The sequence below is a fragment of the Ornithorhynchus anatinus genome, chromosome 2 (assembly GCF_004115215.2).
Source record: "Ornithorhynchus anatinus isolate Pmale09 chromosome 2, mOrnAna1.pri.v4, whole genome shotgun sequence".
Taxonomy (NCBI): Eukaryota; Metazoa; Chordata; class Mammalia; order Monotremata; family Ornithorhynchidae; genus Ornithorhynchus; species Ornithorhynchus anatinus.
This window is the reverse complement of record NC_041729.1, coordinates 64,780,035-64,794,921: the sequence shown is the minus strand read 5'-3', so window position 1 is coordinate 64,794,921 and position 14,887 is coordinate 64,780,035. Positions and strand designations below refer to the sequence as shown.

General features: G+C 55.9%; 1 protein-coding gene across 2 annotated transcripts; it reads right to left on the bottom strand.

Annotated features, from left to right (window-relative positions):
- Positions 1 to 3,138: 3,138 nt before the first annotated feature.
- On the bottom strand, positions 3,139 to 14,515 carry SOD2 (superoxide dismutase 2). 2 transcript variants are annotated; one of them, XM_029057800.1, is made up of 5 exons: positions 14,427 to 14,514; positions 11,568 to 11,770; positions 9,008 to 9,124; positions 4,471 to 4,650; positions 3,139 to 3,433 (listed from the first exon to the last, which is right to left on the bottom strand). In XM_029057800.1, exons 1-5 carry the CDS (start codon positions 14,447 to 14,449, stop codon positions 3,288 to 3,290), a joined length of 669 nt encoding a protein of 222 aa, XP_028913633.1. In that variant the 5' UTR covers positions 14,450 to 14,514; the 3' UTR covers positions 3,139 to 3,287. The 2 variants fall into 2 exon arrangements, with proteins under 2 accessions (XP_028913633.1, XP_028913634.1); XM_029057801.1 differs by lacking the exon at positions 4,471 to 4,650 and having other exon boundaries at positions 14,427 to 14,515.
- Positions 14,516 to 14,887: the final 372 nt, after the last annotated feature.

Sequence of the window (14,887 nt, the reverse complement as noted above, 5' to 3'; positions counted from 1 at the left end):
ACACAGCATCATGTTCACACAGGCTCATACTTCACAGATGACGTAGTTTTAAAATCAGGTTCTGTGGAAGGTCTGTTCTTTATATGGGGCTAGTTTATGATGGTATTTAAGCGCTTACTATGTGCCAAGCACTCTTCTAAGCTCTGGGCTAGATACAAGGCAATCAGGTTGTCCCACGTGGGGCTCGTAACCTTAATCCCCATTTGCCAGATGAGGTAACTGAGGCCCAGAGAAGTGAGGTGACTTGCCTAGAGTCACACGGCTGACAAGTGAGCCACCATAGCCACTCACCTCACCCTCAACCCTTCCTGCGTGTCGGGCCGACCTTGAAATATACACCGTCTCCTTGCAACCTAAACCACCTTTCACCGATAATTGTTTAAATGTCTCTGGAAGGCAGGCTCTCAGCAAGTCATTTCATTTCTCTGGGCCTCAGTTCCCTCATCTGTCAAATGGGGATGAAATCCGACTCCCTCCGACTGAGACTGTAAGCCCAGTGCGAAACAGGGCTGTATCCAACCTGATGATCTAGTTCCAGCCTCAGCGCTTAGTACAGCGCTAGGCACACAGTGACTGCCAAGCAGCACTCAGAAGCAGCATGGCCTAGTCGAGAGACCTCGGGACTAGGACTAAGACCTGGCTCCTTCGCTTATCTGCTGGGTGACCTTGGGCAAGCCATGTAACTTCTCCCTCTCATTTACCTCATATTGTAGTGGATAGAGCACAGGCCTGGGAGTCAGAAGGTCACGGCTTCTAATCCCAGCTCTGTCACTTGTCTGCTGTGTGACCTTGGGCAAGTCACTTCACTTCTCTGTGCCCCAGTTACCTCGTCTGTAAAAAGGGGATTGAGAACTGGAGCCCCATGGGACTCGGGGACTGAGTCTAACCTGATTGGCTTGCATCCATCCCAGTGCTTAGAGCCCGGCACCTACTAAGGGTTTAACAAATAGCACTGATAACGATGACGATGATGGATAGACGATCACCAAACATGGGAGAGTATAGAGATGGCTGATGCAGGGCTGAGTGGGGGTGGGGCGAGAGGAAGGGCTTGGCTTGTGATGGAGGTGGTCTGAAGGAGGTGTTTAAAGTGGACGGGACCGGTTATCCCCTTTCGGGACGGCCCCTGGGGCGTTTCCAGTCCTCTACCAGTCTGGACTATGGGAGGGAGAGTCAAGCAGAGGCCTGTCCATTCCATTCCTAGCTTGGCCGGTGCAAAACTCTTTCTTCTCTCTGTACTGTTTAAGTGAACTAATCTGCTCTGGGGGCTCTAACAACCGGCCTAGCTCCACCTTTCATCCTTCTCTATTGTATTCATTTGGACCCCTCTTGATAATTAACTCTACCAAGCTTTTCTGGGGGGTGGATCTCAGGGGACCTTCTTGACTTTCTCTCTCACCTCTGCCTTGTCCCTTCCCTCTACCCTCCCCACCAACTTCCATCCCAACTCCCTTCACACTCCACTTTTCCCTGTACCAGATTACCAGGATATTTAATTCAGTAACACAGTTGGAGCCGGACCCAGGAAACCGCAGACCCGGTGGAAGTGAAAATCAATTAAAAATAGAGAAGTATTTTCAAATCTTGAAATGGGATGGTGATTTAGTAGGAAGCTGCCCGTGAGGGGCTCAGACATTCCCAGCTCCATTTTCCCTCTAAACCGGACAGGTCGGACCAGTTAACTCCAGACCGGTTAACTGTCTTTGTTGGCCTCTATTTCCACGGTTAATCGCTGTGATATTCTTTAGTGCTGACTGAGTCAGCGCTCTTCCGAGAGCCGGTCAAGAAACAGGATGATCGGGTGACACGTAATGCCCGTCCCAAGCAAGGCTCACAATTTAGGAGGGAGAACAGGCACTGAATGCCCATTTTAACAGATGAGGTAACTGAGGCACAGGCAAGTTCAGCAACCCGTCCAAGGTCACACAACAGACACGAGGCAGAGCGGTAACTAGAACCCAGGTCCTCCTGGCTCCCAGGCCCGTGCTCTATCCACTAGGCCACGCCGCTTCTCCGCGTGCTCCCAGGTCTAATGTACACGTTTATGCGTGTGTAAGCATGCACAGATGTGCGTTCTGCAAGCATGTGCGTGGGCCTCCTTGAGTTGTTATTGTCTTCCTGTCAGACACTTCTTCTAATCTCATGAAAAGTCACATCCTTTTGGGCAGGGAGCCTGGAAGAAGCTAAATACAATTTCCTCTCCCCAGCGGCCCCTACCCATGTACTCATAAAGATAATGATGACGCTGACTCAGCACCCACTAATAACAATAATGATGTTGGTATTCGTTAAGCGCTTACTAGGTGCCGAGCACCGTTCTAAGCGCTGGGGGAGATACAGGGCAATCGGGTTGTCCCACGTGAGCCACGCTGCTTCCAGTACCAAGGACCGTGCTGCGGCCAGGGACGCTCACGAGATGATCGGAAGGGATCCGGTCCTTGTCCCAGGTGAGGCTCGCGATCCCAAAGGGGTCTCTCAGGGCCCAGTGCCCACTCCCTGAAATTGCAGTCCATTGGTAAGGTGACAGTTCCTCTTCGGAGACCTCTCCCCCCAGTGAGATGGTGAATGTCTAAGGATTGCAGATGACCAATAATAATAGATGACGGTGTTTAAGGGCTTCCCGTGGGTCAAGCACTGTTTTAAGCGCTGGGGTAAATACAAGCTGATGCGGTTGGACACAGTCCCTGTGCCACAAAGGGCTCGCAATCTTAAACCCCATTTTATGGACGAGGGAACTGAGGCAAAGAGAAGTGAAGTGACTCGCCCAAGGTCACACAGCAGGTAAGTGGCCGAGCCAGGATTAGAACGCAGGTCCTTCGCAATCTCAGGCCCGGATTCTATACACTAGGCCATGCTGCTTCCCTGTCGGCACCCCCAGAAAATGTAGGCTCCCAAGCACTTGGTACAGCGCCTTGCACACAGGAAGCGCTCAACAGATACGACTGAATAATCATCTCTTCAGAAGCCCCGAAAAGTAACGTATTCAATTTTTAACACGGGAGGAACTATTTAAGAAACCATCGTATTCATTCAAACGTATTTACTGAGCGCTTACTGTGTGCAGAGCACCGTATCGAGCGCTTCTATCTGCCTAGTGCAAACCGAAAAAAGAGTCAAGAGAAAGTAACGTGAAACACGTTGCTTGGGGGTGAACATTTTAATAGGACTATCGAAGTCAGTTTCTGCGACAGAGCATCTTATTAGCAATCACAGCGCCACACGTTACTGCAAAAATAAACCTCACGAGAGAGCTGGTGGTCTTCGGTGGTCGACACAAAGACGTCGCTTCACTTTTTGCAAGCTTGATATCTTTCGGTTACGTTCTCCCAGTTAATCACGTTCCAGATAGCTTTCAGATAATCGGGCCGAACATTTTTATACTGAAGATAATAAGCGTGCTCCCACACATCGATTCCAAGCAGAGGAACCAGACCTGAAAGAAGAGGGGACAAAAAGCAGATTTGTTTTTCACTTAGGAAGTTAAAATCTCCTCCATTTGAACCCGGGTTCCCGTCTTGCCGTCCCCCTCCCGGGAGTCGCATTTTAGAACACTCATTCACCTCTACGATCCCAACCGTAATTAAAGAGGAGAGTGAATGATCACAAAGACAGATCTGGCAGCTCCGCGCCCCCGTCGTTGCTTGAGCAAGTCCCCTTAAGTCGGACTAATGCATTTCTTAGCAGCTCCCGCATGGAGTCGGGTGCCCTCAGGTTTCTTCGCCATTATACCAGAGAGGAGTTTTCTCTTCCACAGCTGACCTGTTTCACAAGCAATTTTAGGATACGGAGGGCTCAGACCCCCAAAGCAATATTCGCCCAAGGCTGATCATTTGTTCCAAGCCTGATCTTTTCTGTTAGGCGAATTATCCGTCTTGTATCCTCAAAGCTAAAACGCAGGTAGTCTGCCTCGCTAGTTCCTGGTGTGCCGTCTCCCTCCCTAGACGGTAAACTCCTCGTCGGCAGGGAACGCGTCGGCGCATTCTGTGAATTGTACCGCGCTCTCCTGCGGCCCCGTATTCTCCCGAACCTTTAGTACAGTGCTCTGCACACAGTGAGCACTCAGACGCCACGGACTGATATCAGTGATTCCTATCTGACAGTGACCCTCCCCTGCCTTCAGAGCCTGAGCGAAGGCACATCTCCTCCAGGAGGCCTTCCCTCATCTCCTCTTCGCCCACTCCCTTCCGCGTCGCCCCTGCCCTTGGATTTGCTCCCTCCGTTCACCCCTCCCCAGCCTCACGGCACTCGCGTCCGCAACGTCGTTTATTTCTACCAACGTCCGTCGCCCCGTCTAGAGCGTCGTCTCGCCGTGGGCGGGGAATGTGTCTACCAACTGTGGTACTGCGCTCGCCCAAGCGCTTAGTACAGTGCTCTGAGCATAGGAAGTGCTCACTAAATACCACCGACGGACTGAAGGAAGCCCCCTCTTCCTACCGCGGCAGCCAAACGTTACCGCTCGGGAGCCCGAACCTGTCGTTCCTTGCAGCGGGTCCTGATTGGAACAAGCGGCAACCCGGAGGCGTCCTTGCTCCTGGTCGAAGCCCAGCCATCCCCAGCCCGAACCCTGCACCCCCACCGAGACTGCCGTCAGCTTCTCCTTGAACTTCTCGAAGGAGCCAAAGTCCCTCTTGATGGCTTCCAGCAGCTCCCCTGTTGAGAAAAACCAAAGGCACACGGACCCCGTGGGGAACTGACAAGTAGCCCGGCCTAGTGGAGAGAGCACGGGTTCTGATCCCGGCTCCGCCGCCTGTCTGCTGCGTGACCTCGGCCCAGTCACTTCGCTTCTCTGGGTCTCGGTTCCCTCATCCGCGAAATGGGGATTGAGACTGCGAGCGCCACGTGGGACGGGGACTGTGCCCGACCCGACCGTCTTGGATCTACCCCAGCACCTAGGACGGCGCCTGGCACGTAACGCCAGGCAATCTGTCGTCATTACCGATAACAACAGCCTTTCCGGCCGGGGACGAACCACGGTGAGTAACGAAACGCGGCGTAGAAATGACTTATCTATTTATCCTCATGTCTGTCTCTCCCCCTTGACCGTAAGCTCATTGCGGGCAGGGAACGCGTCGGCTTATTCTGTTGCAGTGCCCAGCACTTAGCACGGTGCCCTGCACCCGGTAAGCACTCGGTAAATACCGCCGACTGAATGATTGACGGAAGAGCCGGGGACAGCGGACACAGGCGGGATCCGCGGTGAAGCAAGGACTGTAGGAGAGTGGCACTGTGTGGCGGGGCGGAAAGGGAAGCAGCGTGGCCTAGTGAAGAGAGCCCAGGCCTGGGGGGGGGGTCAGAGGACCTGGGTTCGAATCCGGGCTCTGTCGCTTGGCTGTTGCGTGACCTCGGTCAAGTCACTTCACTTCTCCGCGCCTCGGTTCTCTCATCGTTCAATTGGGTACTAAAACGGTGAGCCCCATGGGGGGGATACGGATTGGGTCCAAACGGATTTGCTCCGATCTACCCCAGCCCTTAGTACAGTGCCTGGCACATAGTAAGCGCTTAAAAAAATGCCCAGATTTTTTTTCCGATAAGTGCACCAGACAAATGTCAACGGTCACGGGGGATGAGCAGTCAAAAATGGGTCACCAAAGGGCAAGTTAGGGATGTAGAGGGAATAGGCAGGAATATACAGTTCGTGGACTTGGGATTCCTTCGGACATCCTGTCACTGCTGAAAAGGAGGAACGGACCTCTCCCCCGCCCCATTTTATATCCCCCAATTGCCAGGACTTTTTTTGCCACCTACTCTCGTAATCTCCCATAGCACCGACGTACACGACTTCCTCCCATCTGTCACGGGAGAGGCAGCGTGGCTCAGCAGAAAGAGCTTGGGCTTGGGAGTCACAGGTCATGGGTTCAAATCCCAGCTCTGCCACTTGTCAGCCGTGTGACTGTGGGCAAGTCACTTCACTTCTCTGGGCCTCAGTTCCCTCATCTGTAAAATGGGGATTTGAGCCTCACGTGGGACAACCTGATGACCCTCTATCTCCCCCGGCGCTTCCAACAGCGCTCTGCACATAGTAAGCGCCTCAGTACCGACATTATTATTTTAGGGTGCCTCGGGTCCTTGGGGGAAGTACCAGTACTTAGCATAGCGTTCTGCCCAGCAGTAAGTGTTCAATAAGTACAACTGATGAATTACTGAAAGGATCGTTTCTCTGATAATAATGTTGGTATTTGTTAAGCGCTTACTATGTGCCGAGCACTGTTCTAAGCGCTGGGGTAGACATAGGGGAATCAGGTTGTCCCACGTGGGGCTCACAGTCTTAATCCCCATTTTACAGATGAGGGAACTGAGGCGCAGAGAAGTGAAGTGACTTGCCCACAGTCACACAGCCGACAAGTGGCAGAGCTGGGATTCGAACTCATGAGCCCTGACTCCAAAGCCCGTGCTCTTTCCACTGAGCCACGCTGCTTCTCCACTACTAGCATTGGAGTATCTAATGGGCCAAAAGAAACAGCCCTAATTCTTGGTGAACATAATGTGAAACCAAGGACGCATGCATCTGCTGTAACGCCTAGAACTGTAATTTATTTACTGATCTTAATGTCTGGCTCCCCTTCTAGACTGTAAGCTCACTGTGGGCAGGGAATAGATCTGTTCTTTTGTACTCCCCCAAGCGCTGAGTACAGTGCTCTGCATACGGTGAGCACTCAATCAATATGACCGACCGAACGAATGACCGCAGTAAGACACGTCAAAAGAGTAGGAAATGTGCCAGGCAAAGAGGAGTCCTACTGCATTGGTCAGACCTTATTTTCTTAAAAAAAGAGAAACCAGAAAGGACCTCAGTAGCCTCCAACCTGGTTCCAAGTTGGTCCTATGACCAAAGAAACGGAGGTTTAGTGGAGGGAAGAAGAGAAGGCTGAGGGTGTTTTAATTTCTCTCCAAGTCTATGACGGGTTTTATGAGGCGCACCATGACCAGCTGTCCTTGGCCACAGAGAGACGAACAAGAGAAACTGGGCAAACGAGAGCACAGTGATGAATTACTAGAAGGCTAAGGAAGGTCATGGGCTCCTGCCTTGGAGATCTTCGCAAACCGACACCCGATCGTGCAATAAGAATAATAATATTATTAATAATACTAATAATAAAAAGACCACGGTCTTTAAGCGGATACGACGTGTGCCGGTCACCGGCGCTAAGCGGCGGGGTAGGTAAAAGACGACGAGGTCGGATACGGTCCCTGTCCCCCATAGGGCTCACGGTCTAAGCAGAAGGAAGAACGGGGATATAATCCCCATTTTACACGAGGCACGGAGAAGCGAAGCGCTCTGCCCCGAGTCGTCCGGCGGGCAAGCGGTAGGGCCGGTATCAGAACCCGGATCCCCTGACTCTCGGGCTTGCGTTCTCGGCGAGCAGGAAACGGGTCTACCACCTCTGTCGGACTGGACGCTCCCAAACGCTTAATACAGTGCTCCGCACGCAGCAAGCGCTCACTAAATAGGACCGATTGAGTGCCACCAGGCCGCGCCGCTTCCAAGCTGGATGCTTCAGTCGCTCATCCCTCTGGAGGCCAAGGGCTGGGCTAGATACCTCCCCATCCCGATTTTAGTACTTCACGCCCCTGCAAGTCCCTCTTTTTACAGTACAGCGTCATTTTAAAAGCCGCTGTCTCCTCGGCTGCAACCCGTTACAGTCCTCTAGACTGTAAGCTCCTTAGGGGCAGGGAAGGTGTCTGCTAATTCCGTTGGCCTGTACTCTGTACAGTGCTCTGCCCACGGTAAGCGCTCAGTAAATACCGCTGATCGAAGGATTACAGTCCCCAGGTCTGACCGTGTTGCCCTTTAAGCTCTCAGATCGAGCAAGGCCCACTTTTCCCTCCAAGCAGAGCTCCCCCCGGGGATAGGCATCTGTTCCGTTTCAGGGTGATAGATAAATTTAATCCCAGAACTACCCAGCTAGGCCCGAAACCTCACCGCTACTAATTATCCCATTTGAGAAACCGATCTCTTCTGTAAGTCCTGGCTATGGGGACCGCTGGATTTCTTTTTCAATAAGTGACTTTTAGCATAGTTAACGGGAAACCAATCGCCGTCAAGTCCGGCTACCCCGTCTAAGGATGATAACTGCGGGATCTGCTAGGCACCTATTACGTGCCAGGCACCGTACTACGCGCTGCGGTCGATAAGAGGTTATTAGGTTGAACAGGGTCCCTGTCCCACGTAGGGCTCACGGTCTTAATCCCCATTTTACGGGTGAGGTAACCGAGGCACGGGGAAGTGACTTCCTAAGGTCAGGCAGCGGACAGGTCGTGGAGTCAGGATTAGAACCCAGTCCTCTAGACCGTAAACCTGCTGCGGGCAGGGAACGCGCCTCTCGACTCGGTCGTACCACACTCGCCCGAGCACTGGGCACGGTGCTCGGCCCACAGCAGACCCTCAGTAAATGCACGAGATCGATCAATCCCCATTTGGCCGAGGAGAGAGCCGAGGCCCGGTGAAGCGACTGGCCCGAGGTCACACGGCCGACGAGCGGCGGAGGTGGGATTGGAACCCGGGTCCTGCTGCCTCCCGGGGCCGCACGGGAGAAGCAGCGGGGCTTAGTGGAAAGAGCCCGGGCTTGGGAGTCAGAGGTCGTGGGTTCGAATCCCCACTCTGCCACCTGTCTGCTGTGTGACCTCGGGCAAGTAGTCACTTAACTTCTCTGTGCCTCGCTTCCCTCATCTGTAAAAAGGGGATTAAGACTGGCAGCCCCACGTGGGACAACCTGACTACCTCGTTTCTACCCCAGAGCTCGGAACCGTCCTTGGCACGTAGTAAGCGCTCAACAAAGATTACTATTATCAGCACCCGCCTCTTCCTCTGCCTCCATTTGAGGATCCCTGACCGACGGTTAAGTTGTCCCCTTCGCAGTTATTTAATGAGGTAAGAGCTGCGCTTCTCCCTTCAGGACTGGGCCCTAATTAAACATGAGTGACAGACTGAGGCTAGACAAAAATAACTTCTTCCCAGAACAGCTGGGCCCCAGTTGGATTCGGCTCCTTCCGGTGAGACTGAACAGACCTTTGGGTTCTCCTCCGCCGTTAGGACTAAGGTTGGTCCAGAAAATGGTGTGGTTGATATGACCCCCACCGTTGAACTTGAGGGCGGGCTGGAGCGCCACTTGAGTTGTAACATCACCTGCGGTGTTAAAAGAGAAATGACAGCCATTGAAGGAAAACAAAATACAGGAAACCACGTATTTTCCAAGGGGAAGGGGAGCCGACTTACTAGCACCGTCCAACCTTGTCCTTCGCGAGGCACGGATTTATAACTAAAATTATTCCCGTACGCTGAAGGTGGCGTTTTTCCACATTTGCCACCCCTGACAGTCAGACGTCCAGAATACCTCAGTTACCCCGACTGACTCGGTCTGTCCTCGGCGCGTATTTTTTCGAAATGAGTGACTGATGTTCGAAGGATCTCTGTGCGTTCTCTGATGTGGAAAAAGCCCAGATATCATGACGATCAGAAAGGACTATCCTTTCGGTCTGACCTTGGCAGATAAGGGATTCTTGCAGCAAAGGCCGAAATGATTTTTTTCGGGAGGGGCCTCTTCCCCTCAGTGGTATCCGGTAAGCGTTCACCACGGGTCGGGCACTGTACTAAGCGCCGGAGTAGCTGCAAGTCAGTCGGGTTGGCCACCGTTAATCCCCAGTTTCCAGATGAGGTACGGAGAAGTGGAGTGACTTGAACAAGGTCACGCAGCAGACCGGTGGCAGAGCAGGGATTAGAACCCAGCTTCTTCTGACTTCCAGGCCCCTGTTGTAACCGTTAGGCCACGCTGCTTCTCTGTGGATGGGTTTTCGTCGTTGGGAAGGCTTCTCTGTCGGTCGGTTTTCGCTGTCGGTAGGTTTCCGTTGCCGGTAAGGCTTGAGAAAAGGAATGCAGTCCGTCGGGAATGACTTTTCCTGAATTCTCAATACTCGGCAGCCCTAACGGCGTCATAAAAGCATCTCTTGACTAAGTCGGTGACCGCCGGTCGCTACGGATTTTCAGGTTTTCCCAAAGAGCGGTGACGACCGAAATAAAGAATCCCAAGGGACTAACAGGGAAACGTGCCGCGAGCGTGAGCCCGCCAGATTCGGTGCGCCAAGAAAATGGCTCACGTCAACACGATCCCCTCATTACGGCTGACCCTCGGAAACGCCAACGGTCCAAAAACTAAAGGAGCCAAAGTGTGTCAGATTCTGATTACTGCTGCTTGAGTTAACACAGAGCGGCTAGATAAAGACGTCACGCTGAAAAATGCGATTTTTAGAATCCAATGTGCAAGCTGTTGCTATTGTTCTCGTCCGTCCGTCTCCCCCGATCAGACCGGGCGCCCGTCAAAGGGCAGGGACCGTCTCCATCTGTTACCCATTTGTCCGTTCCACGCGCTTTAGTACGGTGCTCTGCACGTAGCGAGCGCTCGATAAATACCATTGAACGGATCCTTATTTCAAAGGGGAAAGCTCAATATATCTTCTTGGGTACAAAACCTTTACTCCGGCACCCTCTTCCCCCAAGTACTTGTAATAATAATCACGTTGGTATTTGTTAAGCGCTCACTACGTGCGGAGCGCTGTTCTAAGCGCCGGGGGAGATCCAGGGTCATCGGGCTGCCCCACGGGAGGCTCGCAGTCTTCATCCCCACGTCCATGCGTCTCATTTATTTGAATTTCTGCCTCCCCCCTCTGGGCCGTGACCTCCTCGTGACGAGGTCACCCATCTACCAATTCCGTACCGCGCTCTCCCGAGGGCCCGGTAGCGCGCTCGCTCCGCCCACGATTAAGCGCTCGCAGCGTGGCTCAGTGGAAAAGAGCCCGGGCTTTGGAGTCGGAGGTCGTGGGTTCGAATCCCCGCTCTGCCCCTTGTCAGCTGTGTGACTGCGGGCGAGTCACTTCGCTTCTCTGGGCCTCGGTTCCCTCATCTGTAAAATGGGGATTGAAACTGTGAGCCCCACGTGGGACAACCTGATTCCCTTGTGTCTAACCCAGCGCTCAGAACAGTGCTCTGCACCTAGTAGGCGCTTAACAGATATCAACGTTATCATTATTATTATTATTATTATTATTAAATGGCACGGGCTGCCTTCCCTCCTGCTGCAATGGCTTAGGAGAGGTGAATGAGATGCAGAATCCTGACATGCCGGCAAAGTTCAAAACTAGTCGGAAACCAGCGCGGCCATCACGAAAGGAGGAGGGTTTCCTGAATAACCTGGAAACGATTGTTATCGTATTTAGGGAGCCCCGACGGTGTGCGGAGCAATGTAGTAAGCGCTTGGGCGCGTACAATAAAAACACCCTCCCCGCCCCCGGCGAGCTCACGTGGCATATGAATGCGCCGCGTTTCCCCGCTGAATAAATGGATTTCTTCAGTGGGAAACGTCGATCTCCCTCCCGTTCACACTGTGAACCCCACGAGGGACCTGATGCTCTTGCACCTACCCCAGCGCTTAGTACAGAGCTGGGCGCACGGTAACCCTAGTAACGCTCGGCGCGCTTGACGGATACCACAGTTGTTCATCTCCTACGTACTCTGGGCCCCCCTCGGCTCGCGGTTTCAGTTCTCTCCATGTCAGCGATTGATCGAGAGCTCCTACCCTTGGCCAGCGCCTCCTTGTACCTCTCCTCCGTAACGTTCAGGTTGTTCACGTAAGCGGCGTGATGTTTGCTGTGGTGGAGCTGCATGATCTGGGCATTGATGTGGGGTTCCAGGGCGCCGTAGTCATAAGGCAGATCAGGGAGGGTGTGCTTCTGCCTGGAGCCCAAGCAGCCCAAAGCCGGCACCAGCCGAGCGCTCCTCCTGAAAAGACCCCGGGGGAAACCAAAAAGAGGAGGAAAAAGCCACTTGGATTTGATTTTTTCCCTTGGCCCGTTTTCCGTTCCACCGGGAGAGCTTTCTACCGAGGGACCGGAGCGATCGCAACGGATCTGCGGCTTCGGTTAAAACCCATTCGCGGTGGGGGACGGAGCGCGGCCCGGTGGAAGGAACGACGGCGGGGGGGGGGGGGGGGCAGGGACCGTCTCCCTCGCTGTTTCGCGCTTTCCCGAGCGCTCGGCACAGCGCTCCGCGCTCGCTAAGCGCTCGACGGACGCGACCGGAGGAATGAACGTGGGCCTGGGAACCGGGAGGCTTGGGTTCTGATCCTGGGTCCGCCGGGGGTCTTGGCGGCGATCGCGGGCTGGACCCCGCTTCTCGGCGCCTCGGTTTCCTCATCTGTAAAACGGGGGTGAGGTGACGATAACGACAACGTTGGCGTCTGCTCTAAGCGCTGGGGGAGAGACGGGGTCGTCGGGCCGTCCCACGTCCCCCTTTCTTGCCTCCCCCTTAGACCGCGAGCCCCGCCGCGGGACGGGGACTGCGGCCGATGGGACGACCCCGTATCCACCCCGGCTCTTAGCCCGGCGCGTGGCACTGAGTCAGCATTTTAAATGCCGCAGTTACTAGCCGTTTGGTACCCCTAAGTCCGGCTGCTCGCGTCTCGTCGCTACTATTACTGTTGATGATGATAACAACGATCACGTTATCCGCCAAGCATCCACTGTGCGTCAAGCGGCGAGGCGGAGACGTGGCAGTCGGGTCGGACGCGGCCCGCGTTCCACCTGGGGCTCGCGGTCTCCACCTCCCTTTTCCAGATGAGGTAACCGAGGCCCAGAGAAGTGGACCGAGGTGCCCGAGGCGACCCAGCAGAGCGGGGATCGGCACCCACGACCGCCGTCGGGCCACGCTGCTTCCCCTGTTCTCCTTTCCACGCTTCTTAGAGCGGGAAGATTTTTTTTTACCGTTTTCCGCTCAACGCGTCTGCTCCGAAAGGAAAAGATCCTCCCCGCCCCCCGTCCCCTTCCCCGAAGGGGCCGGAGATGGGAGCTTATCTGTGCCACCCGGCTTCGCCGCTGCCCGTCGTGCCCCGGGGAGCCTCCCGGCTTTCTCCCCCGGGTGCGGGAAGAAGAAACACCCGGGCAGAGCGGCTTCGGGTAGAAGCGTCCCGCAGCGACGAGGACGGCCGTGAAGCGCGCCCTGCGCCCTTCTAAGCGCCGGGGTAGACGCGGGGTAACGGGGCCGTCCCACGCGGGGCTCCCGGACTTCAGCGCCATTTGCCGGACGAGGTCACCGAGGCGCAGGGAGGCGAAGCGACCGGCCCGAGGTCAGCCGGCCGACCGGGGGGCGGGGCCGGGTTTGGAACCCAAGACCTCCGACGCCCGAGCCCGGGCTCCGTGGCGTCCCGGGCGGGGTGGAGAGGCCGCGCCGATCTAGCCGGTACCCATCCGTCCGTTCCAAGCGCTCAGGCCGACGCTCTGCGCGTAGTAAGCGCTCAGTGAACACGATCGAATGAACGAATGCTCCGGGGGTAAAGTCCTCCCCCGTCCCCTCCGTCCCCCTTCTCCTCGCGGCTCGGTGGAGGGAGCCCGGGCTCGGGAGTCGGAGGTCGCGGGTTCGAATCTCAGCCCTGCCCCCCCCCCCGTCAGCTGCGTGACCCCGGGCGAGTCGCTTCGCTTCTCTGGGCCTCGGTGACCCCATCTGTCGCAGGGGGACGGTGACCGTGACCCCCCACTGGGACAACCTGACGACCTTCTATCTCCCCCAGAGTTCGGAACGGTGCTGGGCACAGAGAAAGCGCTTAACGAATACCAACGTTACTATTATTATTATTATTATTATTATTATTATTCCCCCTTCTCTTGTCCCCCCCTCCCCCTTCCTTCTTTCTCCCCTTCCCTTCCCTCTTTCCCCCCTTCCTTCTTCCCCCCCTCCTTTCCCTCTTTCTCCCTCTCCCTTCTCTTCCCCCCACCCTTCCTTCTTTCCCCCCTTCTCTTCTTTCCCCCTCCTTTCTCTCCCCCTCCCCTCCCCCTTTTCCCCTCCCCCTTTCTCTTCCCCCCTTCTCCCCTCCCCCCTTTTCTTCCCCCCCTTTCCCTCTTCCCTCCTTTCTCTTCCCCCCTTCCCCTCTCCCCTCCCCCTTCTTTCCCCCCCTCCTTTCTCTTCTATCCCCCCCTTCTTTCCCCCCTTCTCTTCCCACCCTCCCTTCTTTCCTCCCTTCCTCCTTTCCCCCCTCCCTTCCCTCTTTCCCCCTCCTTCCCCCTTCTCTTCCCCCCCTTCCTCCTTTCCCCCCCCTTCTCTTCCCCCCCTTTCCTCTTTTTCCCCCTCCCCTTCTCTTCCCCCCCCTCCCCCCCCCCCCCAGCGCTCACAACAGTGCTTCGCACGGAGGGAGCGCTTAGCAAATACCATTATTTTTCTGATCGTTATGATTATCATGATGATGAGGAGGATGCTTCTGATGATGACGACGACGATGAGGCCGAGCAATGAGGAGGAGGCAGTGACCTGCCCAAGGTCACCGGGCAGCCGGGGGGGGGAGGGGCGATCGGAGGCTGCAGAGCAAAGCCCCGCGCCGGCCCCTCCCCCACCTCCTCCTCCTCCTCCTCCTGCTCCTCCTGCTCCTCCTCCTCCGCGCAGCCCTCACCTGCACAACGTCCCGCGCAGCATCGTGGCTCCGCCGCCAGACCCCGCCGCTCCGCCCCGTCGTTGCGCGCGCGCCCGGACACGCCCCGCGCCGCCTCCGCCAATCGACGCAGGCTCCGGCCCAGGCTACGCCGCCTCCGCCAATCACCGTCCGCCCCGACCCCGCCTCCGCCAATCACCGCCCGCCGCAGCCCCGGCTCCCTCCCCCCGCCGCCTCCACCAATCACCGTCCGTCCCCTCCGCCCCCTCCCCCCCGCCTCCACCAATCACCGCCCGCTCCGGCCCAGACCACGCCCGAACCCCGCCTCCGCCAATCACCGCCCGCCCCACTCCGTCCCACTCCACCGCCCTCCCCCCCATTCCCCCCGCCGTCTCCACCAATCATCGCCCGCCCCGGCCCAGGCCACGCCCTCCCCAGCTGCCATCAATCACCGCCGGCCCAGGCCACGCCCTCCCGCCCTC